The sequence below is a fragment of the Lacerta agilis genome, chromosome 10 (genome assembly GCF_009819535.1).
Source record: "Lacerta agilis isolate rLacAgi1 chromosome 10, rLacAgi1.pri, whole genome shotgun sequence".
NCBI lineage: Eukaryota > Metazoa > Chordata > Lepidosauria > Squamata > Lacertidae > Lacerta > Lacerta agilis.
Window position 1 is genome coordinate 1,401,084 of NC_046321.1, and position 18,277 is coordinate 1,419,360.

Below are 18,277 nucleotides of genomic sequence, written 5' to 3' on the forward strand. Positions count from 1 at the left end.
TGGTGGTGATGTCACCCCCCAGGGATGACACCCAGGGCGTACCACACCCACCGCACCCACCTTGCTCTGCCTCTGAGTGCCCAGCCCTCTGAGGTTCCCAATGGGACGCTGGACTAGATGGACCTTAGTCTTGAGGACAGCTCTGAGTTCAACCCTCCCAGGAACATCCTTCTGCTAAGCAGACTTCCCCTTCTGCTTACTTTGCTTTCGGGAAGCAGTGACCTGCACTGAGGACCCATTGGGGGTCGATGAGCGTTCCTCCACAGGTATGGATGTAGACATTCCCTTGTTCTTTCGTCTGGATGCTGACCATCCAGGGCCACGTCCCCGGAAGAACATCGCTGCCGCCCATAATACGCATCAACTTGTGGCTGCTTGCCAATGGTCGCCTTCCGCAGATGCCACTGAAAAAAGATGGAGAGCAGGAACAGTTCATGCACATGACGGGGGTGGATTGTACTTCTGGCATAAGAGACTCGGACACGCTTGACTTCCACACTTCCCCCCAAATGCTTTCTTGCAGCAGACAAGCATCTCTTTCTTGACCAAGTCGGCAGAGTGAAGTACAAAGCTGGAGACACCTATGGGACCAGATCCCTGTACACCAGAGATCCCATTCACTGCCCATGAGCTATGTCAGCTTTGGACAACATGGTGCCCTCCAGGGCTTGCCACCTGCAAACGTCCTTGTAGAAGACCAGGGTGGTTCATGTTAAGTATACCGTATATACCCGAGTATAAGCCGACCTGAATATAAACCGAGGCACCTAATTTTCCTACAAAACCTGGGAAAGCTTATTGACTCGAGTATAAGCCGGTTCACCTTTGCCGCTGTGGAGGAGGAGGAGGAACGACCAGCCCAAAAGCAGCCCTTTGGGCTGCTCCTTCCTCTTCCTCCTTTGCCAAGTTTGCATTTATGTGAGCAGTTCAGGAATGGAACAAGCTGCCTGGGGAGGGTAAAGAACTGCCGTTCTTGTACGCTTCCTAAGGAATGGTTGACTGGGGAGAGTGGGTGGCGGCATGAGCGGAGAGAAAGGGCTTCTTTCTCGCTGCCCCCACCGCCCACCTCACTCGAGTATAAGCCGAGGGCAGCTTTTTCGGCACAAAAAACGTGCTGAAAAACTAGGCTTATACTCAAGTATATACAGTAATTGCTTCATTCACACTGAGATGGAGAATGCTGAAAGGGTTTAACTGGAAGATTCCATTAAAGAGCAAGAAGATCTCTCCAAGCACCTAGATGGGTTGATAATTAACTGCTATTGTTCTCTGCTAGCTAGCACATGGGTGTTTAACCTTAGGTCACATGAGTAAGGTATTCAATGTGCAAATCACCATCTTGGGGAGCTGGTCTTTGGCCCTTTGTTCCCATTAAGAGTGGGGGTAATATAATGAAACTCTCCAGGAGATGCATAGCCTTAGGCAGGCGAATGCAGGCTGGAATGGGAGAGAGAGAGACAGGTTTGATTTCTGGAAGAAGTAAAGTTATTTCTTATACAGTAAGATGCTGAGCCTGTGCTGCACATGCACAAGTTATTGTACATTTATTTAGATGCATCGTTGATGTTTCTGTTCTGTTTTGAAGAAACTTCTGCAAGCAAAACGTTTAATCAAACTTATGGGCCTGGACAATGTTTTATTCCAAAAGGAGCCAGTTTTGTATGCATCCAGTTGCTTCAAGCGGCACAATATAAATATATGCAATAGTTTGTGTCTTGGGACCTTCCCGTTTGGACTGCTCTACAGTCCAATCTTTGAGCAAGATTTTGGTTGCCTCCAACATGACATAACCTTGGGAGATCTCTCCAGATGCCATGGCTATAGGTGCTAATCACCAAAATCAATCCACCAAAATTAATGTGTTCATTGCTTTCAGTGGGTCTACTCCAAGAGGGTTGGATGAAATGTCCTCAAATATCACATGCCCCTCAAGGCAAAATGGAAGGAGAGCAACCTTGGTTGATGGACATGCAGACAGAAGTCCACCTGGGGATTTTGTTTTTTTTCCCTGCAAGGAAAAAAACTTCTTCCCTATTTTGTCTTTCCTTACAAAATGTCACCCATCACCCCAATGGCCCCTTACTCGCAATTGCTGACGGTTGCGTTATGGGTGGGTTGGAATGCAGCAAGGACCAGAACAGAGAGGACCAACCATCTCATCCTCTGGGCAGCTCCCAAGGCTACGGGGTCCACCACACACCACCTTTTCTTAGAATTCATGACATCATAAAACACATGAATCCAGGTTCTGTCCAGAGAGCAGGTGGGCAGCCTGACATCATCGCAGCTTTATCCTCCTCCTCCTCTGTCTTTGTTGTTGTTGTTGTTGTTAATATTAACAGAAGCACCAGGGCAAGATGCCTAAACAAGGATGCACCAATTTTTTAAAATATTCCTTCTTTTCAGCTTGCACTTTTTTTTGCCAAAGTTTGTATTCCTTTGTTTTCTCCCATTTACTTCCATTTTTTTCAAGTAAGCCTTCCTGCCTCTAATAGCTTCCTAATAGCTTCCTAGCAGCAGCAGCAACAACAACAACAACTACTACTACTACTACTACTACTACTTTATTATTTAAACCCCACCCATCTGGCTGGGTTTCCCCAACCACTCTGGGCAGCTCACAGTATATATAAAACATAATAAAGCAACAAACATTAAAAGCTTCCCAATACAGGGCTGCCCTCAGACGTCTTCTGAAAGTTATATAGTTCTTTATCTCCTTGACATCTGAAGGGAGGGCGTTCCACAGGGAGGGTGCCACCACCGAGAAGGCCCTCTGCCTGGTTCCCTGGTTCCTGGACTCTGCTCTTTAGCCACCCTCTTGGCCTGCGTGGTATTTTATTCCTGAACTGCAAAATACATTATAGTTGAGATCCCCTTATTGTGGTTTTGAACAACCAACCCCTAAGTGTTCTGCAGGGGTTTTGCTTTTCACCTTCCTTTCTTCCAGCTCCCTCATTGTGACCACAATGAAACTACTTGGCAATTGCCCAGTACATGTATAAATTGAATTTGATAGCACTTTGGTCACTCTTCCCAATTAGTTCAGCAACACTTTCATTTCTAACCAGATCCTGACTACCACTTAAGATAAAACCCAGAGTTTATGTTCTTCTGGTCAATTCCATTACTAACTGTTCTAGAACAGTCATTTCGTGTATCTATAAATGTTAGCTCTTTGCTGTGTTTACAACAAATATGCATCCAGTCTGCAACATCTCCTCTTTGATTGCATTTTCCATCTCAAGATCACTGTATATACAGTATCTGAAAGACCTGAGGAAGATAGAAATGGTGCTCAGAAACTACCCATTTTGATGCCCTCAAAGTTGCTTTTGCACAGGCTTGGATTTAGCATTTGTTTTGCAGTTGTAATATTGTAAGTTTGTAGACGACTGTTTCGGTCTAGTCAGCACTATTTTAGGAAGGCACAGTGGGCAAAAGTGAACATTTAAGGCCTGTGATTGACATGTGATTATCTCTTAGAGGTATGCTGAGTGAAGTCACACAATGCCGTCTTGAGAGGCAGAGTCACCAGACTGCAGATCTCTTCTTCCTTTGACCACCCCTCTTATCCAGGTATAAGACCGTCTTAAGATCCCAGACATATGACCCCCAAGGGCACAACTAATGCACCAGTTAGTCTGCTCAGAAGGACGTGGTCTATAAAATTGAGAACTGGAGGCATTGCCAGGGAGAGCCCAGCCTAGACCAGGAGGAGCCAGCTGCAGCTAGAAAGGGGTTCAGAGAAGGAGGTTGTCCAAAATAATACCAAAACGCTATCTAAGGTCTATGACTACTTGCTGGAATGGAATTTGAAAGACGAGGAGACTAAGAGTGTGATGATAAGGTGGGCTATGGACATCGGGTATAACATCGAATTTGCTAAATGGACAAGACTTTGGAACATCAGTATGAAATTCATGGCGTGTACATCACTGAAGGAAAACTTGTATAAAATGATGTACCGTTGGCATCTCACTCCAATTAAACTAGCGAAACTGTACAAAACAGGAAGTAAATATTGTTGGAAATGTGAGGTGAAGGACGGGGAGTTTTTCCATATGTGGTGGACATGTGACTTAGTAAAGCAGTATTGGGAAAATATATACAATGAACTCAAAAAAATATTTAAATATACTTTTAAGAAATTACCAGAGGCATTCCTCCTAGGAATGGTAGGGCCAGAGATTAAGAATTGTGACCAAAAGTTCTTTCTATATGCCACAACAGGGGCGAGACTATTGCTGGCACAGGTCTGGAAACAAAAAACAATACCAAATGTGCAGCAATGGCAACAGAAAATCACAGAATATATGGAAATTGCAAAAATGACAATGAGAGTCAGACAACAGGGGGATGAAATGTTTAGAAATGAATGGGGAAAGTTTATAGAATACTTGGACAAGGTATGTAAGACGTGAATATTGACATATAACTCACGGCGTATAAGAAAGGAGAAGGTACTATAAATAAAGTCAGAAGGTGGAAAATAAGGAATATGGGAAGATACTTAATTTGGAAGTGGGATTGGAAAAACTAAGAGAATGGCGTAGAGGAAAAATTTAAACGTGTGGAAAGGAATTTGACGTGTGAGATATAGACGTAAGATATAAGGAAGACATAAGATGAAAGAAGGGAAGTGAATGAAATTTAAATTTAAATGATTTGCGTGATATAATTTCTACTGTATTACAATTTTTATTTGTAAAACTTATTGTTATAATTTTGGTTTGTATTTAGTCAAAATCAATAAAAAAATTATTTACAAAAGAAGAAGAAGAAAGGGGTTCATCCACGGCCGTTTCTAAGGGTTCTAAGTCAGATGAAGGGTTTCTAAGTCAGATGAAGCAGCCTGAGAAAGCTTTTATCCTAGCTGTGTTTAAGTGCTCAGCTGTCGTCTAGCTTAGTTAAATTAGGCTCTGTGTGGGTTTATTGTGCACCTTTATACCTGATGCTTGCTGTGCAACAAACCTGGAGTGCTTCACCTGTTGGTGTGATTGTAGTCTCTAAATCCACAAAGAACAGCTGCTGTTGGCAGAAAAACAATTGTCCCAAGAATCCCAGCTCAGAGCAATGGTAACATATTCTCTGTAATAAATTTCTCCTGGGCCCTGGTGTCACCACCCACAGTGATTGTGTTGGGCTCTGTGTCCGGCTTGAGCTACCGAGTGGCATCGCCTCCGGTGTGCCTTTTCCCTGTCATAGAATCATAGAATCATAGAGATGGAAGAGACCACAAGGGCCATCCAGTCGAGCCGTTAATGAGTACCCTTTGGGTTCGGTCAGTCAGCCAGTGGTACTATTACTTCCCTTGATCTAGATGCTATACTCCTATTGATGCAGCCCAGAATTGTTGTTGTTGTTCAGTCGTTCAGTCGTGTCCGACTCTTCGTGACCCCAGAATTGCATTGGCTTTTTTAGCTGCCCCATCACACTGTTGACTCATGTCAAGTTTGTGGTATACCAAGACTCCTAGATCCTTTTCACATGTACTGCTCTCAAGCCAGGTGTCACCCATCCTGTATTTGTGCCTTTCATTTTTTTTTTTTGCCCAAGTGTAGTACTTTACATTTCTCCCTGTTAAAGTTCATCTTGTTTGCTTTGGCCCAGTTCTCTAATCTGTTAAGGTCATTTTGAAGTGTGATCCTGTCCTCTGGGGTATTAGCCACCCCTCCCAATTTGGTGTCATCTGCAAACGTGATCAGGATGCCCTCAAGCCCATCATCCAAGTCATTGATGAAGATGTTGAATAAGACTGGGCCCAAGACAGAACCCTGTGGCACCCCACTAGTCATTTCTCTCCAGGATGAAGAGGAGCCATTAATGAGTACCCTTTGGGTTCGGTCAGTCAGCCAGTTACAAATCCACTGAATGGTAGCCTTGTCTAGCCCACATTTTACCAGCTTCTTTACTTGTCCTTCCTGTGGAGTTTATAGCCAGAGATGGATGTCCCACTTGTCCTCTCCATTCCGCCAGGATTCCTCTAAGACCATAGAACCATAGAATTATAGTTGGAAGCAGTGCTTCCCCCCCCCCAGGGGGCACTCAAGGGCATGCAATGCCTGCACCTCTTTCTTGTTGTTGCTAAAAAGTGTGGCACTTACGGCAACAACTTCATGGTGAGTACCGACGCCTATTTGTCTAGGGAAAAAAGCACTGGTTGAAAGGCACCCTGAGGGTCATTATGTCCAACCTCCTGCTGCAATGCCGGAATCTCAACTAAAGTACCCAAGAGAGATGATCAAGACCTCCAGCTCATCCATCTTGGCTCCGAAGCTTCTCGTATTGCCATAGTGTTGTCCGCCACCCCATGACCCTCGAATTCCCCATATACAACCCAGTGCAACCGCACCAACGTATACATTCGAGGAGATTCACACTAAAACGCTGTATGTGTTCCCCCACCCCCACCCACGAATGAAGAGTTCTCAAACTGATATGGACATGTGGAGAACATAACAAGCAACAGAATACGCAGGGAGAGCCAGTTGAGAAAGCACCAGTTTATTGCAGATGTGCCCTGCACGTTACAGAACAGCTGCCGGGAGACAGCTGGAACCGCAAGGTCTTCCCACAAAGGCTTTGGTGTGGATGCAAAAGGGCACTTGCCCCTCTAGAGCCAGTGAGCGCCAGGGGGGCAGAGTCCAGGCAGCGGCATTGGGTCCTCTGGAACCGACTGATCTCAGAAGCAAGCTTTGCCCCTACATGCAACGCTTGCCTGTTTCCTGCCCCATCCCTCCAGCAGTTTCCATGGCTTGCCAAAAAAAGTGCATATATCTCTGTGTACTTAAAAGACAACCGTTTTGCCCTAGGAAGACGGCTTGCGAGATCTGATTTCATGTGCGGTAAGGGAAGGGGAACCGAGTTGACGGCTGTAGCAGTTTGTACAGGGTTGGTTTGGAAAGGGCAGGGCAGGGAGATGAGCAGCTGATTGGCCAGGGGCCAGGATGGACTGTCTGGCTACTTGACTGGCCTGTTCTTCCTAAAGTTCAAGTAGTAAGTCGCTACCCAAGAAGGCCTACCGTAGGTCCACTTCTGCGTGGGCCTGGTCCAAGGGGTTGTTCTGGGGGGAGGCCTGGTCACCTGTATGTTCCACGAAGGGTATTGCTGCACAGTGTATGGTGGTTGGGTTCTGGGGGGTGGCCTAGTCACCCCCCACATATTCCACGTTGGCCGGGCCGGAGCCACGGTCCACGCCTGGGTCCAGCCGTAGGCCCCCCAGGGCGCCTGGGTTTGCACGGGCTGCAGGGGGGGTTCAGTCTCGGCTGGCGGTTGTTGCCAAACGGGAGGGGGGTTCACCACGACAGGCTGGGTGTAAGCCCAGTTCTCAAACTGCTGGATTTCGTTGGGGGACGCCGGACGCTGCCTGGTGGTTTTCTTCCAAGGATTTTCAAAGGTCTCGAGCGGCCGGCTGACGTAGGGGCCCGTGGGCCACCAAACCTTGGACGTTGTCAGGGGCGGGGGCATCGTTGTGGGTTTCCCCACAAAGCCGCCCTGGAAGAACTCCTCCTTGGTCGACCACTTTATCCAGTCGAGGAAGTGCTGTGTGGACGTGTAGATGCCCGGCTTCTGTGCATTGGCACAGCCCGTCCCCCAGCTGGTGACTCCGATGACCCAGAAGCGCTCGGACCTCGTTTCCCGGCACATGAGGGGCCCCCCGCTGTCACCCTGAGGAAGGAGGGAAAGACGGGAGATGAGTGAAGAGGGTGCAGCTGCACTCGGGAGAACCGGGCCGCACATCCGCCGGCGGCAGCAGCACCAAGGAGATCTCATGGCAACCACAAAGAATGGAGGCATCCCTCATTGCGCATGCGAGAGAGACGGGGGTCACAGGGCTTCTGCAGGTAGGCAGAGAATATCGTGCCAGGGTTGTTTTACTCAGGCTTTGCCTCAGCTCTACTTCAGCGGGGAGGTGAAATTCTGGGAAGGGCAGAGCGAAAGAGAGCCACACGGCCGCCAGAAGTCACTTTACACTAAATCAGCCTGTTGCTCCAATTAGCTCAGAACTGCCTACACTGATTGGCAGCACCTCTCCAGGGTCCGAGGGCTCAGTCACTCTCCCTTTCTGCCTTACTCTTTCCAGGCGCTCTTTCCATGTTTTAAAGCTCTGCGTCTGGGGGCGGATCTACACTCATGGTTTTAAACGTTAAGGAAGGGTTAAGGAATGACTCTGAAAACTAATATGGACACATGACGTTCCACTTTTAACGTTTTAGAACATATCTAATAACGTTCTAATAATGTTAAACAGGTCAGTGTAGATCCAGCCTAAATGTCTTTTTTTGCCCCATAAAAACCTGCATAATAATAATAGTAATAATAATAATAATAATAATAATAATAATAATAATAATAATAATACCCTGCCCATCTGGCTGGGTTTCCCCAGCCACTCTGGGCAGCTTCCAACAGAATGTTAAAATACAATAATTTAGCACTCTATTGGAGCAAATGTCGATTTGGGTTTTCCAAGGATTGTGTTTGCTTTCGCTGAGCTTTACAGAACGGGACTTAGGAGCAATAAATAAATAAAAGGGGGGCGATCAGATGCAGAGCTTTCAAGCACAGACCTGTGCCTGGAAAGAGCCAAGGAAAGGTAATTGTGGATAAGTCCCCAGGCAGAGAATCTGCCTGGAGATGCCCAAGCCTGAGACCTACTGCATGTAATGGAGATTCGGTGGACCAATGGTCTGACTCGGGATAAGGCAGCTTCCTATGTTCCCAGTGCCAAAAAGATGAATAATTTGGGAGCAAGAGGACTCTGTGGTGGGACAGGCAGACCTTGGAGGATGGGGAATTCTGAGGGACAGCCAAGCACATCTTCTGGAGCAGGCAAGAGCGAGCCCTGAACGTGATCATTTGCCTGCCTTGCCCTCCTTGCTGAGAGCTGCAGTGTGGCGTAGTGGTCAGACTAGGACCTGGGAGAGACCAGGGTTCAAATCCCCACTCAGCCAGGAAGCTCACTGGGTGACCTTAGCTGCCTCTCAGCCCAACCTACATCGCAGGGTTGTTGCGGGGATTAAATGAGGAGGGAGAGAACCACGTATGTCACCTGGATCTCCTTGGAGTGAAAGGTAGGAAGATATTCACATATTGATAACGACGGGGGCTGTCTGAATATGGGGTGGAAAGGGGATTTCCCTGGGTGGGGCGGCCATTCCTCCAAGAGAAGGGGGGTTCCCTCGTGGTGCCCCTCCCCGCCGCTTGCCTTCCTCCCTGGAGAAGCAGCCTCTGGCTTTGCGCCACTGCGTACCTGGCAGCTGTCAATGCCTCCTTGCTCGTGCCCAGCACAGATGTTGTTGGTGTGGATGCGCTTATTATACCAGCCGGTGCTGTTGCAGATGTGGGAAGGGATGAGGTTGACTTTGGCCTCTTGCAGGGTGTCCGAGGTCACGCCTGGCTCTGCAAGCAGGAAGTCTCGCTTTAGCGTCTCGCCTCGGGACGCAACCTGGCTTCCAAGTCAAAGCAACCGATCCGGGATCTCTCTGAACCAGCTCTCACCAACCTGGTGCCCTCCAGGTGGTTTTGGGCTATGATTCCCATTGGCCCCTCTTATCAGCTGGGGAGTCCTAAAGCCTCTGAAGAAGCAAAATCCACTTCCCAGTCCTGCCATCTTTGGCCATCTGGATGCACCCCTTGGTAGGTAGGAATATAACCACCCACTAACCCTACCCAGGGACCCAGGTGGCGCTGTGGGTTAAACCACTGAGCCTAGGGCTTGCTGATCAGAAGGTCGGCGGTTCGAATCCCTGCGACGGGGTGAGCTCCCGTTGCTTGGTCCCAGCTCCTGCCCACCTAGCAGTTCGAAAGCACGTCAAAGTGCAAGTAGATAAATAGGAACCGCTCCAGCGGGAAGGTAAACGGCGTTTCCGTGCGCTGCTCTGGTTTGCCAGAAGCGGCTTAGTCATGCTGGCCACATGACCCGGAAGCTGTCTGCGGACAAACGCCGGCTCCCTCGGCCTATAGAGTGAGATGAGCACCACAACCCCAGAGTCGGACACGACTGGACCTGATGGTCAGGGGTCCCTTTACCTTTACCTTTAACCCTACCCAGCTCAGGAGCTGGGTGAATCACAACACTTTTTTTAAGGTTAGGGCATAGCTGTCAAGTTTCGGATTTGAAAATAAGGGATCAGCAGCCTCACCTATCCCGGGGACAGTCACATGGCAGTGGTGGGCAGAGCCAGAAGCAAAAGTGGGCGGCACTGGTGTGAACGCGCACGGTAGGCTTGCTGTATTTTGGAAACGCTGCCCGTGGGCTACGACGCCTGTAAGCGCGGGAAATGGCTCCCGCTTGCTTTGAGGCTGCAAGGAGGCAAGGTCTTCCCAGTCCCTGGCCAGCAGGGGGTGGGAGAGGAGCTGCTTCCTTTGAAAAAAACGGGAAATTAAAGGGATATAAAAAATAAGGGATAGCAGCGGGAAACTGCTTGAAATAAGGGAGATTCCCGGGGGAAACGGGATACTTGACAGCACTGGGTTAGGGACTCCCAGTACATCCAAGAGGCGACTGGTCTCTGGTTATGTACGCATAGGGTAGCAGATGTGGTGTTCCTCCCACCAGGCGTTGCTGGGCAGCGCTTCCCTTGTGAGACCCTCTTTGATGTACATCCCATCCCAGGACTCTCACTTGACACATCTGTCACTCCCCAGCCGCTGACGTAGCAATGGGTCAGGGACATCACATCCACGTCCATGTCGGGCAAGCAGGCCGGCTGGATGTAGTCGCTGCAGTTGAACGGCGCACTCATCTCCATCAAGGCGATGTCGTTGAGGTTCATGCGTTGGATGTACTGTGGGTGTACGATCAGGTCCTTGATGGTGCGTGCCTCGGCGTCGGCGCCAGGGTCAGAAAGCTGGTTGGCTCCCATCACCAGCTTCCATTGATCGAGGAACCTGTAGCAGAGGAAGATGGAGGAGAAGTGGCCCATTCATATATGATTTTGGGGAGAGATTCAGGAACCCCATGTAAAGCGGTTAGACTGAATGGTGTCTCTGGGTTTCCAAGGGGGGTGTGAGGGAGGGGCTACAGTGGTGCCTCGCAAGACGAAATTAATTCGTTCTGCGAGTCGTTTCGTATTGCGAAAAATTTGTCCTGCGAAGCACGACCATAGGAATGCATAGGAATTTAATTCCCATAGGAATGCATTGAAATTTTCGTCTTGCGAAGCACGACCATAGAAAAATTCGTCTTGCGAGTCACCCTTTCGTTAGTGAATGCCTTTCGTCTAGCGAGTTTTTCGTTGTGCGAGGCATTCGTCTTGCGAGGTACCACTGTATTTTAAGTTGTTGTTGTTGTTGTTGTTGTTGTTGTTGTTGTTGTTGTTGTTACTATTCATTTATTTATTAAGTTTCACCGGAGGACGACAGGGCAGTTTACAATATAAAAACACACAAGTACATAACATAATAACAAATGAAACAATACCCGCCACAGTTTAAAAGGCCACAAATGGTTTAATTAGCCAGAGGCCTGAGAGAAGGGGAACACTTTTGCCTGGTGCCTAAAGATACCGCTTTGTGATGAAGGCGCCAGGTGAGCCTCCCTGGGGAGAGCATCCCACAAGTGGGGAGCCACTACAGAAAAGGCCCTGTTCTCGTGTTGCCACCCTCTAGGCAGCTGGGGAAGTATTCATATAATATAATGTCATATATAATATAATATAATATAATATAATATAATATAATATAATATAATATAATATAATATAATATAATATAATATAATATAATTAATATAATATAATATAATATAATATATCTCAGCCAGTAAAGCATGAGACTCATAATCTCAGCATCGTGGTTTTGAGGACGAACAATTCCTGCATTGCAGGGGTTGGACTAGATGGCCTTTGTGGAACCTTCCAACTCTACAGTCCTATGATCCTGTGATTTGAACAAGGAAATTCGTGGCTGCCTGCAGCACTGTTCAGGGCATTTTATGGAGAGAGGTAAGTATCATGGGCGTGGCACCTAAATAATAATGCCAGCGATAACAATGGCCATTGCTTTTGCTGTTATCGTTGTTATTAACTTCTGTGCAAGCAGCGCATGCAGGTCAACTATGCTTTCAGGGTGGCTAGCAGAATAGACCATAAGCAATCGTCGCAATGCACCATACCAATGTGGAATTAATGATACCAAACAGTTCATAAAATCACAGGGTTCAGACTAGGCTTAGGTTCCCCATAGACTTACAGGTGAAACTCGAAAAATTAGAATATCGTGGAAAAGTCTATTTATGTAAGCAATTGTTTTCATTAGCTACCAGAGTTTAATATATGAGATAGACTCATGACATGCAAAGCGAGATATGCCAAGCCTTTGCTTGCTATAATTGTGATGATTATGGCGCACAGCTGATGAAAACCCCCAAGTTGAAATTGTTAATCTGGGGTTCTCATCAGCTGTGCGCCATAATCATCACAATTATAACAAGCAAAGGCTTAGCATATCTTGCTTTGCATGTCATGAGTCTATCTCATATATTAGTTTCACCTTTTAAGTTGAATTACTGAAAGAAATGAACCTTTCCACGATATTCTAATTTTTCGAGTTTCACCTGTAAACTAGGTTAATGCTAATGTCACCTCCCCTGGGAACTGTAGTGCTGCGAGAGGTGACAAAATCTGTAGCATGCCAGCACTTGCCACTCTGGTGCCATCCAAATGTTTTGGAATACAACTGTCTTGAATCACTCATTAATTCCTGTTGCAGGTCGGTAGCCGTGTTGGTCTGCCGTAGTCGAAACAAAATTTTAAAAAATCCTTCCAGTAGCACCAACTAAGTTTGTCATTGGTATGAGCTTTCATGTGCATGAATCTGAAGAAGTATCTGAAGAAGTGTGCAGGCACACGAAAGCTCATACCAATGACAAACTTAGTTGGTCTCTAAGGTGCTACTGGAAGGAATTTTTTTTAAATTTTGTTTCATTAATTCCTGGCTGAGGAAGGACATGAACTTGGGGCTTTCTGGCACACACCTCACTGTACCGATTTTATAATGCTGATCTTTAATAACTTTAAGTAGCTAGAAACTATTACCCGAGTTTCTTTTTTCCTCCTCCCTCCCGACCCCCTTTCCTTTTGTGCCATGACTTTTAGATAGGAAGGAGGGAGCCATCTTTCTGCTGCTTGTTGCCTCCCTGATCCCCCCTTTTTTTGGCTGTGGTGAGGGGCAAAAATCTTTTAAAGGATGAAATGAGCTATAATGATCTCTGGCAGGCAAGCAGCCTGATAAGCAATAATGTCTCTCTGTCAGTTTTATGTAGGTTTATTTACAAGAAAAACACATCCAGAGCACGGCTTCCCATTTGTTCGTATTAACGGTAGTTGATCAGTCTGAATCACTGTCCCTCTCCCAACAGGAAGGACACCAAAATCCTGCCTTTCTTCTCCTTCTCTGTTGAGCAGGTGTGGAGGACTCCCTGGCCCTGAATGGGGTAACTGTGCCGCTGAAGGACCAGGTGTGCAGCCTGGGAGTCATTTTGAACTCACAGCTGTCCAAGGAGGTGCAGGTTAATTCTGTGTCCAGGGCGGCTGTCTACCAGCTCCATCTGGTACACAGGCTGAGACCCTCCCTGCCTGCGGAATGTCTTGCCAGAGTGGTGCATGCTCTGGTTATCTCCTGCTTGGACTACTGCAATGTGCTCTACGTGGGGCTACCTTTGAAGGTGACCCGGAAACTGCAATTAATCCAGAATGCGGCAGCTAGACTGGTGACTGGGAGCGGCCGCCGGGACCACTTAACACCGGTCCTGAGAGATCTACATTGGCTCCCAGTACATTTCCGAGCACAATTCAAAGTGTTGGTGCTGACCATTAAAGCCCTAAACAACCTTAGCCCAATATACCTGAAGGAGTGTCTCCACTCCCATCGTTCAGCCCGGACACTGAGATCCAGCACTGAGAGCCTTCTGTCGGTTCCCTTCCTGTGAGAAGCAAAGCTACAGGGAACCAGGCAGAGGGCCTTCTTGGTAGTGGCACCTGCCCTGTGGAACGCCCTTCAATCAGAGGTCAAAGAGATAAACACCTACCTGACATTTAGAAAATACCTGAAGGCAGCCCTATTTAGGGAAGTTTTTAATCTGTGATATTCAAATGTATTTTAGTATTTGTTGGAAGCTGCCCAGAGTGGCTGGGGAGCCCCAGCCAGATGGGCGGGGTACAAAATAATAATAATAATAATAATAATAATAATAATAATAATAATAATAATTCCCTTCCATTGTTCTCTGAGCCTCTCCAGTCTCCTAATACAGGGACTCCTAGTACTGCCTCCTCCCCACTCCCAGATGATGCAGCCTCAGACTCTGTCTTATCTGCTGGCTGCCTGGCAACGCTTTGGCCGCCTTCCAACTCTCCCTCTTCTTGAGAGCAAACAGTGTCTTCCCTGGGAAGAAGGGGGGCCGGACTTCCCTTTCTGGACTCTGACAGCCATTTCTCATTTGCAGAGTTGGCCCCTTGCTCGCTTAGCTCAATTTCTGAGGCCGGCTCTTCCTCTGCACTCTGGGGGGCCATGTTTCGGACATGAGCTCCAAAGCTCAGCCGGCATTACATCTGCCAGGCTGAATGATCTGCAGGGACAGCACATCTGGAGACTCTCCAGCAAAGCCCCCCACCCCTTGCCACATGCAGCTTCCCCCTGCTCACCTTCTGTCTAAGAAGCAGTGCGCTGCAGTGAGGACCCAGCGAGCGCTGATGAGGGAGCCTCCGCAGGTGTGCCTGTAGCCCTGGGTGGATGGGACCTGGATGCTGACGAGCCATGGCCACGTCCCGGGGAGAGCCTGTGTGCCTCCAATAATCCGAACTGAGCCACCATGGCTGGGCGCCAACGGACGTCTCCCGCAGACTCCACTGGAAAGGGACACAAAGGACAGACAGCCCACACGTGTCATGTGTGACAGGTGAGAGGCACAGGAGACTTAGGAAAGCAGAGCGGACCTCCCCAAAAGGTCTGCCTTCTGCCACAGAAACCCACCCAAGCCAAGCCTTCTCCAGAGGCCCTTTCCCAAGCAACCCCACCTTGGGATGCGAGGCAGGTGACTGCGTGGGAAAAAGAACTTCTCTGTGATGGCACCCGTGTTGTTGTTGACATTGGTCTGTCCCAAGAGACAATGGGGTGCAGCTCCGGGGGTGAAGTCAAACCGCTGCCTTAGCAGGACCATCCCAGGGTCAAGCCTGGGCAATGTGTCTGGAGGTCCCGGGCTGCCCAGATGACAAGACCCCCCTCTTGGCCTTGTTGATGTGGTCCAAAGAAGAGCAGAGCAAGATGTTTTGCACCAACCTGGCTGCAGGAGTTGCCGGAAGGAGGCATACAAGACACCATCCAACCGCCTTAGGGGCTCCACTCCAGATTTGTGTAGGGTTTACTCCTGAGCATTTTGGTTTAGGACCAGAGTTTTCCTTCTCCTCTACAGGCTCCCTTCCCAGGTGGATGAGTCCCACCTACCCCTCACTTCCATCTCCAGCATGTGCAGAAACTGCTTTCAAGAAGAAGAAGATGAGAAGAAGAAGAAGAGGAGGAGGAGGAGGAGTTTGGATTTGATATCCCGCTTTTCACTACCCGAAGGAGTCTCAAAGCAGCTCGCATTCTCCTTTCCCTTCCTCCCCACAACAAACACTCTGTGAGGTGAGTGGGGCTTAGAGACTTCAGAGGAGTGTGACTAGCCCAAGGTCACCCAGCAGCTGAGTGTGGAGGAGCGGAGATGTGAACCCAGTTCACCAGATTACAAGTCTACCACTCTTAACCACTACACCACACTGGCTCTTGACCATTGGACCCACTCTTGGTTTTCTTCTGCGCCATCTGCTGGAATCTGTCTTCACATGCAAGAGAAGCCCCAAACTCACCCAAGTTGTAAGAACGTGGCAACATAAGACGAGCCTGCTGGATCAGGCCAATGGCCCTTCCAGTCCAGCATCCTGTTCTCATGGTGGCTGGCCAGATGCCCACGGGAAACCAGAAAGCAGGATTCGGTTATGGAACTCCCCCCCCCCCCCCGGATGTGTTTGCCTGGTGCCCTGCAGCCCATGTCTAATCACATCTACTCAGTAGTAAGTCCCATTGAATTCAATGGGGCTTTCTTCCAAGTAAGTGTGGTTAGGATTGCAGGCATGTTCTAGGTTGGAACACAGCTGAAAGGCACCGGAGTTGGCGGAACAGCAGGAAGGATGTCAAAGAGGGGATTCACTTCATTTAAAGTGATCTAAATGGTCCAAGGCCTGGAAACGATGCCTTATGAGGAACGGCTTAGGGAGCTGGGTATGTTTAGCCTGGAGAAGAGAAGGTTAAGGGGGGATATGATAGCCATGTTCAAATATATCAAAGGATGTCATATGGAGGAGGGAGAAAGGTTGTTTTCTGCTGCTCCAGAGAAGCGGACACGGAGCAATGGATTCAAACTACAAGAAAGAAGATTCCACCTAAACATTCCTGACAGTAAGAGCTGTTGGACAGTGGCATTTGCTGCCAAGGAGTGTGGTGGAGTCTCCTTCTTTGGAAGTCTTGAAGCAGAGGCTTGACAGCCATCTGTCAGGAATGCTTTGATGGTGTTTCCTGCTTGGCAGGGGGTTGGACTGGATGGCCCTTGGGGTCTCTTCCAACTCTAGGATTCTATGATTCTAAATGTCTAACTTAGGGCTCATTCACACTTCTGTTTGCCCTGTTCCTTTCCTCCAGGGAAACCCATGGGGTAAATAGCAACTCACAAAAATGCCAATTGCCAATTGCTCTGGGATAATCCACACTTCTGCTTCTGCCATGCTTAGAAAACATGGGGCTAAGAAGCTTTCCTCTTGTCACACTGCTTTTTCCTAGGGAAAGTTGCTCTTGAGCACACAATCAGAGGAGAGGGACATTGAGTACAATTGTTTAATTGTACATTAAATAACTCTGTATGTGTTCTGCTAAATGCAGAGCATGGAAACGTCCACTGCAGCTAAACAAAGGAGTTGCAGAGAACCCAACAGGTTGATCATTAACTTTGAATGCATCTCTGCTACTCTGCCACAAGGTGTTTAACCTTTAGATCCCATGGGGTGTATTCAATTAGTATTCACTTGCAAACCTACATTTTGTGGGAGTTGGGTCCTTGTTCTCTCTCAAGCACCTTGGAAGAAAAGACGTGAGCAGGTGATTCTCTCTAGGAGAACACAGCCTCCTGCTGTAATGGGAGCTGTGGGAGAGACAGGGCTTTGTTTTCCGCTCTGGAAGAAGTAATTTTATATTTCCAAGATGCTGTACCAGTGCTTGGGCAAACACGTGATATGATGCAACTATCTGGATGTATCTCACTTTGTTTTTGTGTCTGTTTTGGAACAAGTTCTATTAGTAAAGTTAAGGAGCCATATTTTTGGACTGGGCAATTTTTATTCGAAGAAGAGTCTGTTTTATCCATCCAATTACTTTCCTATGTGCAGTTCGAATAACTGCAATAAGAGTGATTCAGATTCCTCCCTGATTGCCATTTGTTCCAATCTATCACTAAAGAGCGGGTTTTCCATGGGAAATGAGTGGGGGAAGAGGAAGACCGCTTGGACCCCTACATTTTAGGCATGGGGAAAGTGGAAGTGTGGGTGAACCCTAAATTTAAGGAGACCAGGAAAGACCAGCCAGGAACAGAGGCAGGGGAGAAAGTGCCTGCAGCTGCAGCAATATGTATGACCTGATACAGAAGCCAAAGGCAGGGGTTGGTGTCCACAACAACAGATGCCTGTCTAAGCAGGAGGCCTGGGCTGGGGCTCTCATCTCCCTCCCTCCTTCCCCTGGATTCTGATGCCACTTACCTGCAAGGTTCACCTAGAGCATGTTCAGAGCAGAATATGGAAAGGACCAAAAGAGGAAGAGGAAGCCACTTCATCCTACATGTCTCGACAGGTGGCAGCTTCCGCTGCCTGTTCCCTTTGCTCATGTGACGTCACAAACCATGCGCTTCTGGAGCCTCGGCCAGTCAGCATGAGGCAAGTATGACATCACGCCGGAAGGGTCTGCCGTTCTCTTTCAGTGGAATGGAAGAGGGTCTCCCATGGAGGGGCCGGCCTGAGGCAGGGTTGGCCGGGCAACGCAGCAGAACAACCTCTGGCTGTCTTCATGCAGAATAGCTGTTGTAACCCAGAAAGTATTGTCCTCAAGAAGGGCCAGAGCTCAGGAGCAGAAAACCCCCAGGTTCAATACCCACTGGCATCTCCAGATGTGGAGAGCTGCTGCCAGTCAGTGCAGACACTATTAACTATGTGGACCGTTGGTCCAAATAGGTATAAGGCATTTCTGCATGTTC

The 18,277-nt window shown here is 48.2% G+C and overlaps 1 protein-coding gene across 1 annotated transcript; it reads right to left on the bottom strand.

The window, feature by feature from the left end:
- Positions 1–6,963: 6,963 nt before the first annotated feature.
- Positions 6,964–17,917, bottom strand: LOC117054045 (acrosin-like). The gene is made up of 5 exons (XM_033162484.1): positions 17,787–17,917; positions 14,652–14,855; positions 10,631–10,896; positions 9,257–9,420; positions 6,964–7,671 (listed from the first exon to the last, which is right to left on the bottom strand). Exons 1-5 carry the CDS (start codon positions 17,909–17,911, stop codon positions 6,964–6,966), a joined length of 1,467 nt encoding a protein of 488 aa, XP_033018375.1. The 5' UTR covers positions 17,912–17,917.
- Positions 17,918–18,277: the final 360 nt, after the last annotated feature.

What these genes read in the sequence shown, in the direction of transcription:
- LOC117054045 (XM_033162484.1), bottom strand. Translation starts at nt 17,911, where the DNA reads ATGAGCAAAGGGAACAGGCAGCGGAAGCTGCCACCTGTCGAGACATGT. An exon ending in CACTGCTTCTTAGACAGAAG is followed by an intron (nt 10,897 to 14,651) that starts GTGAGCAGGGGG and finishes CCTCTGCTACAG; the next exon opens with GTTCCTCGATCAATGGAAGC. An exon ending in GAGGCATTGACAGCTGCCAG is followed by an intron (nt 7,672 to 9,256) that starts GTACGCAGTGGC and finishes CTCCTTCCTCAG; the next exon opens with GGTGACAGCGGGGGGCCCCT.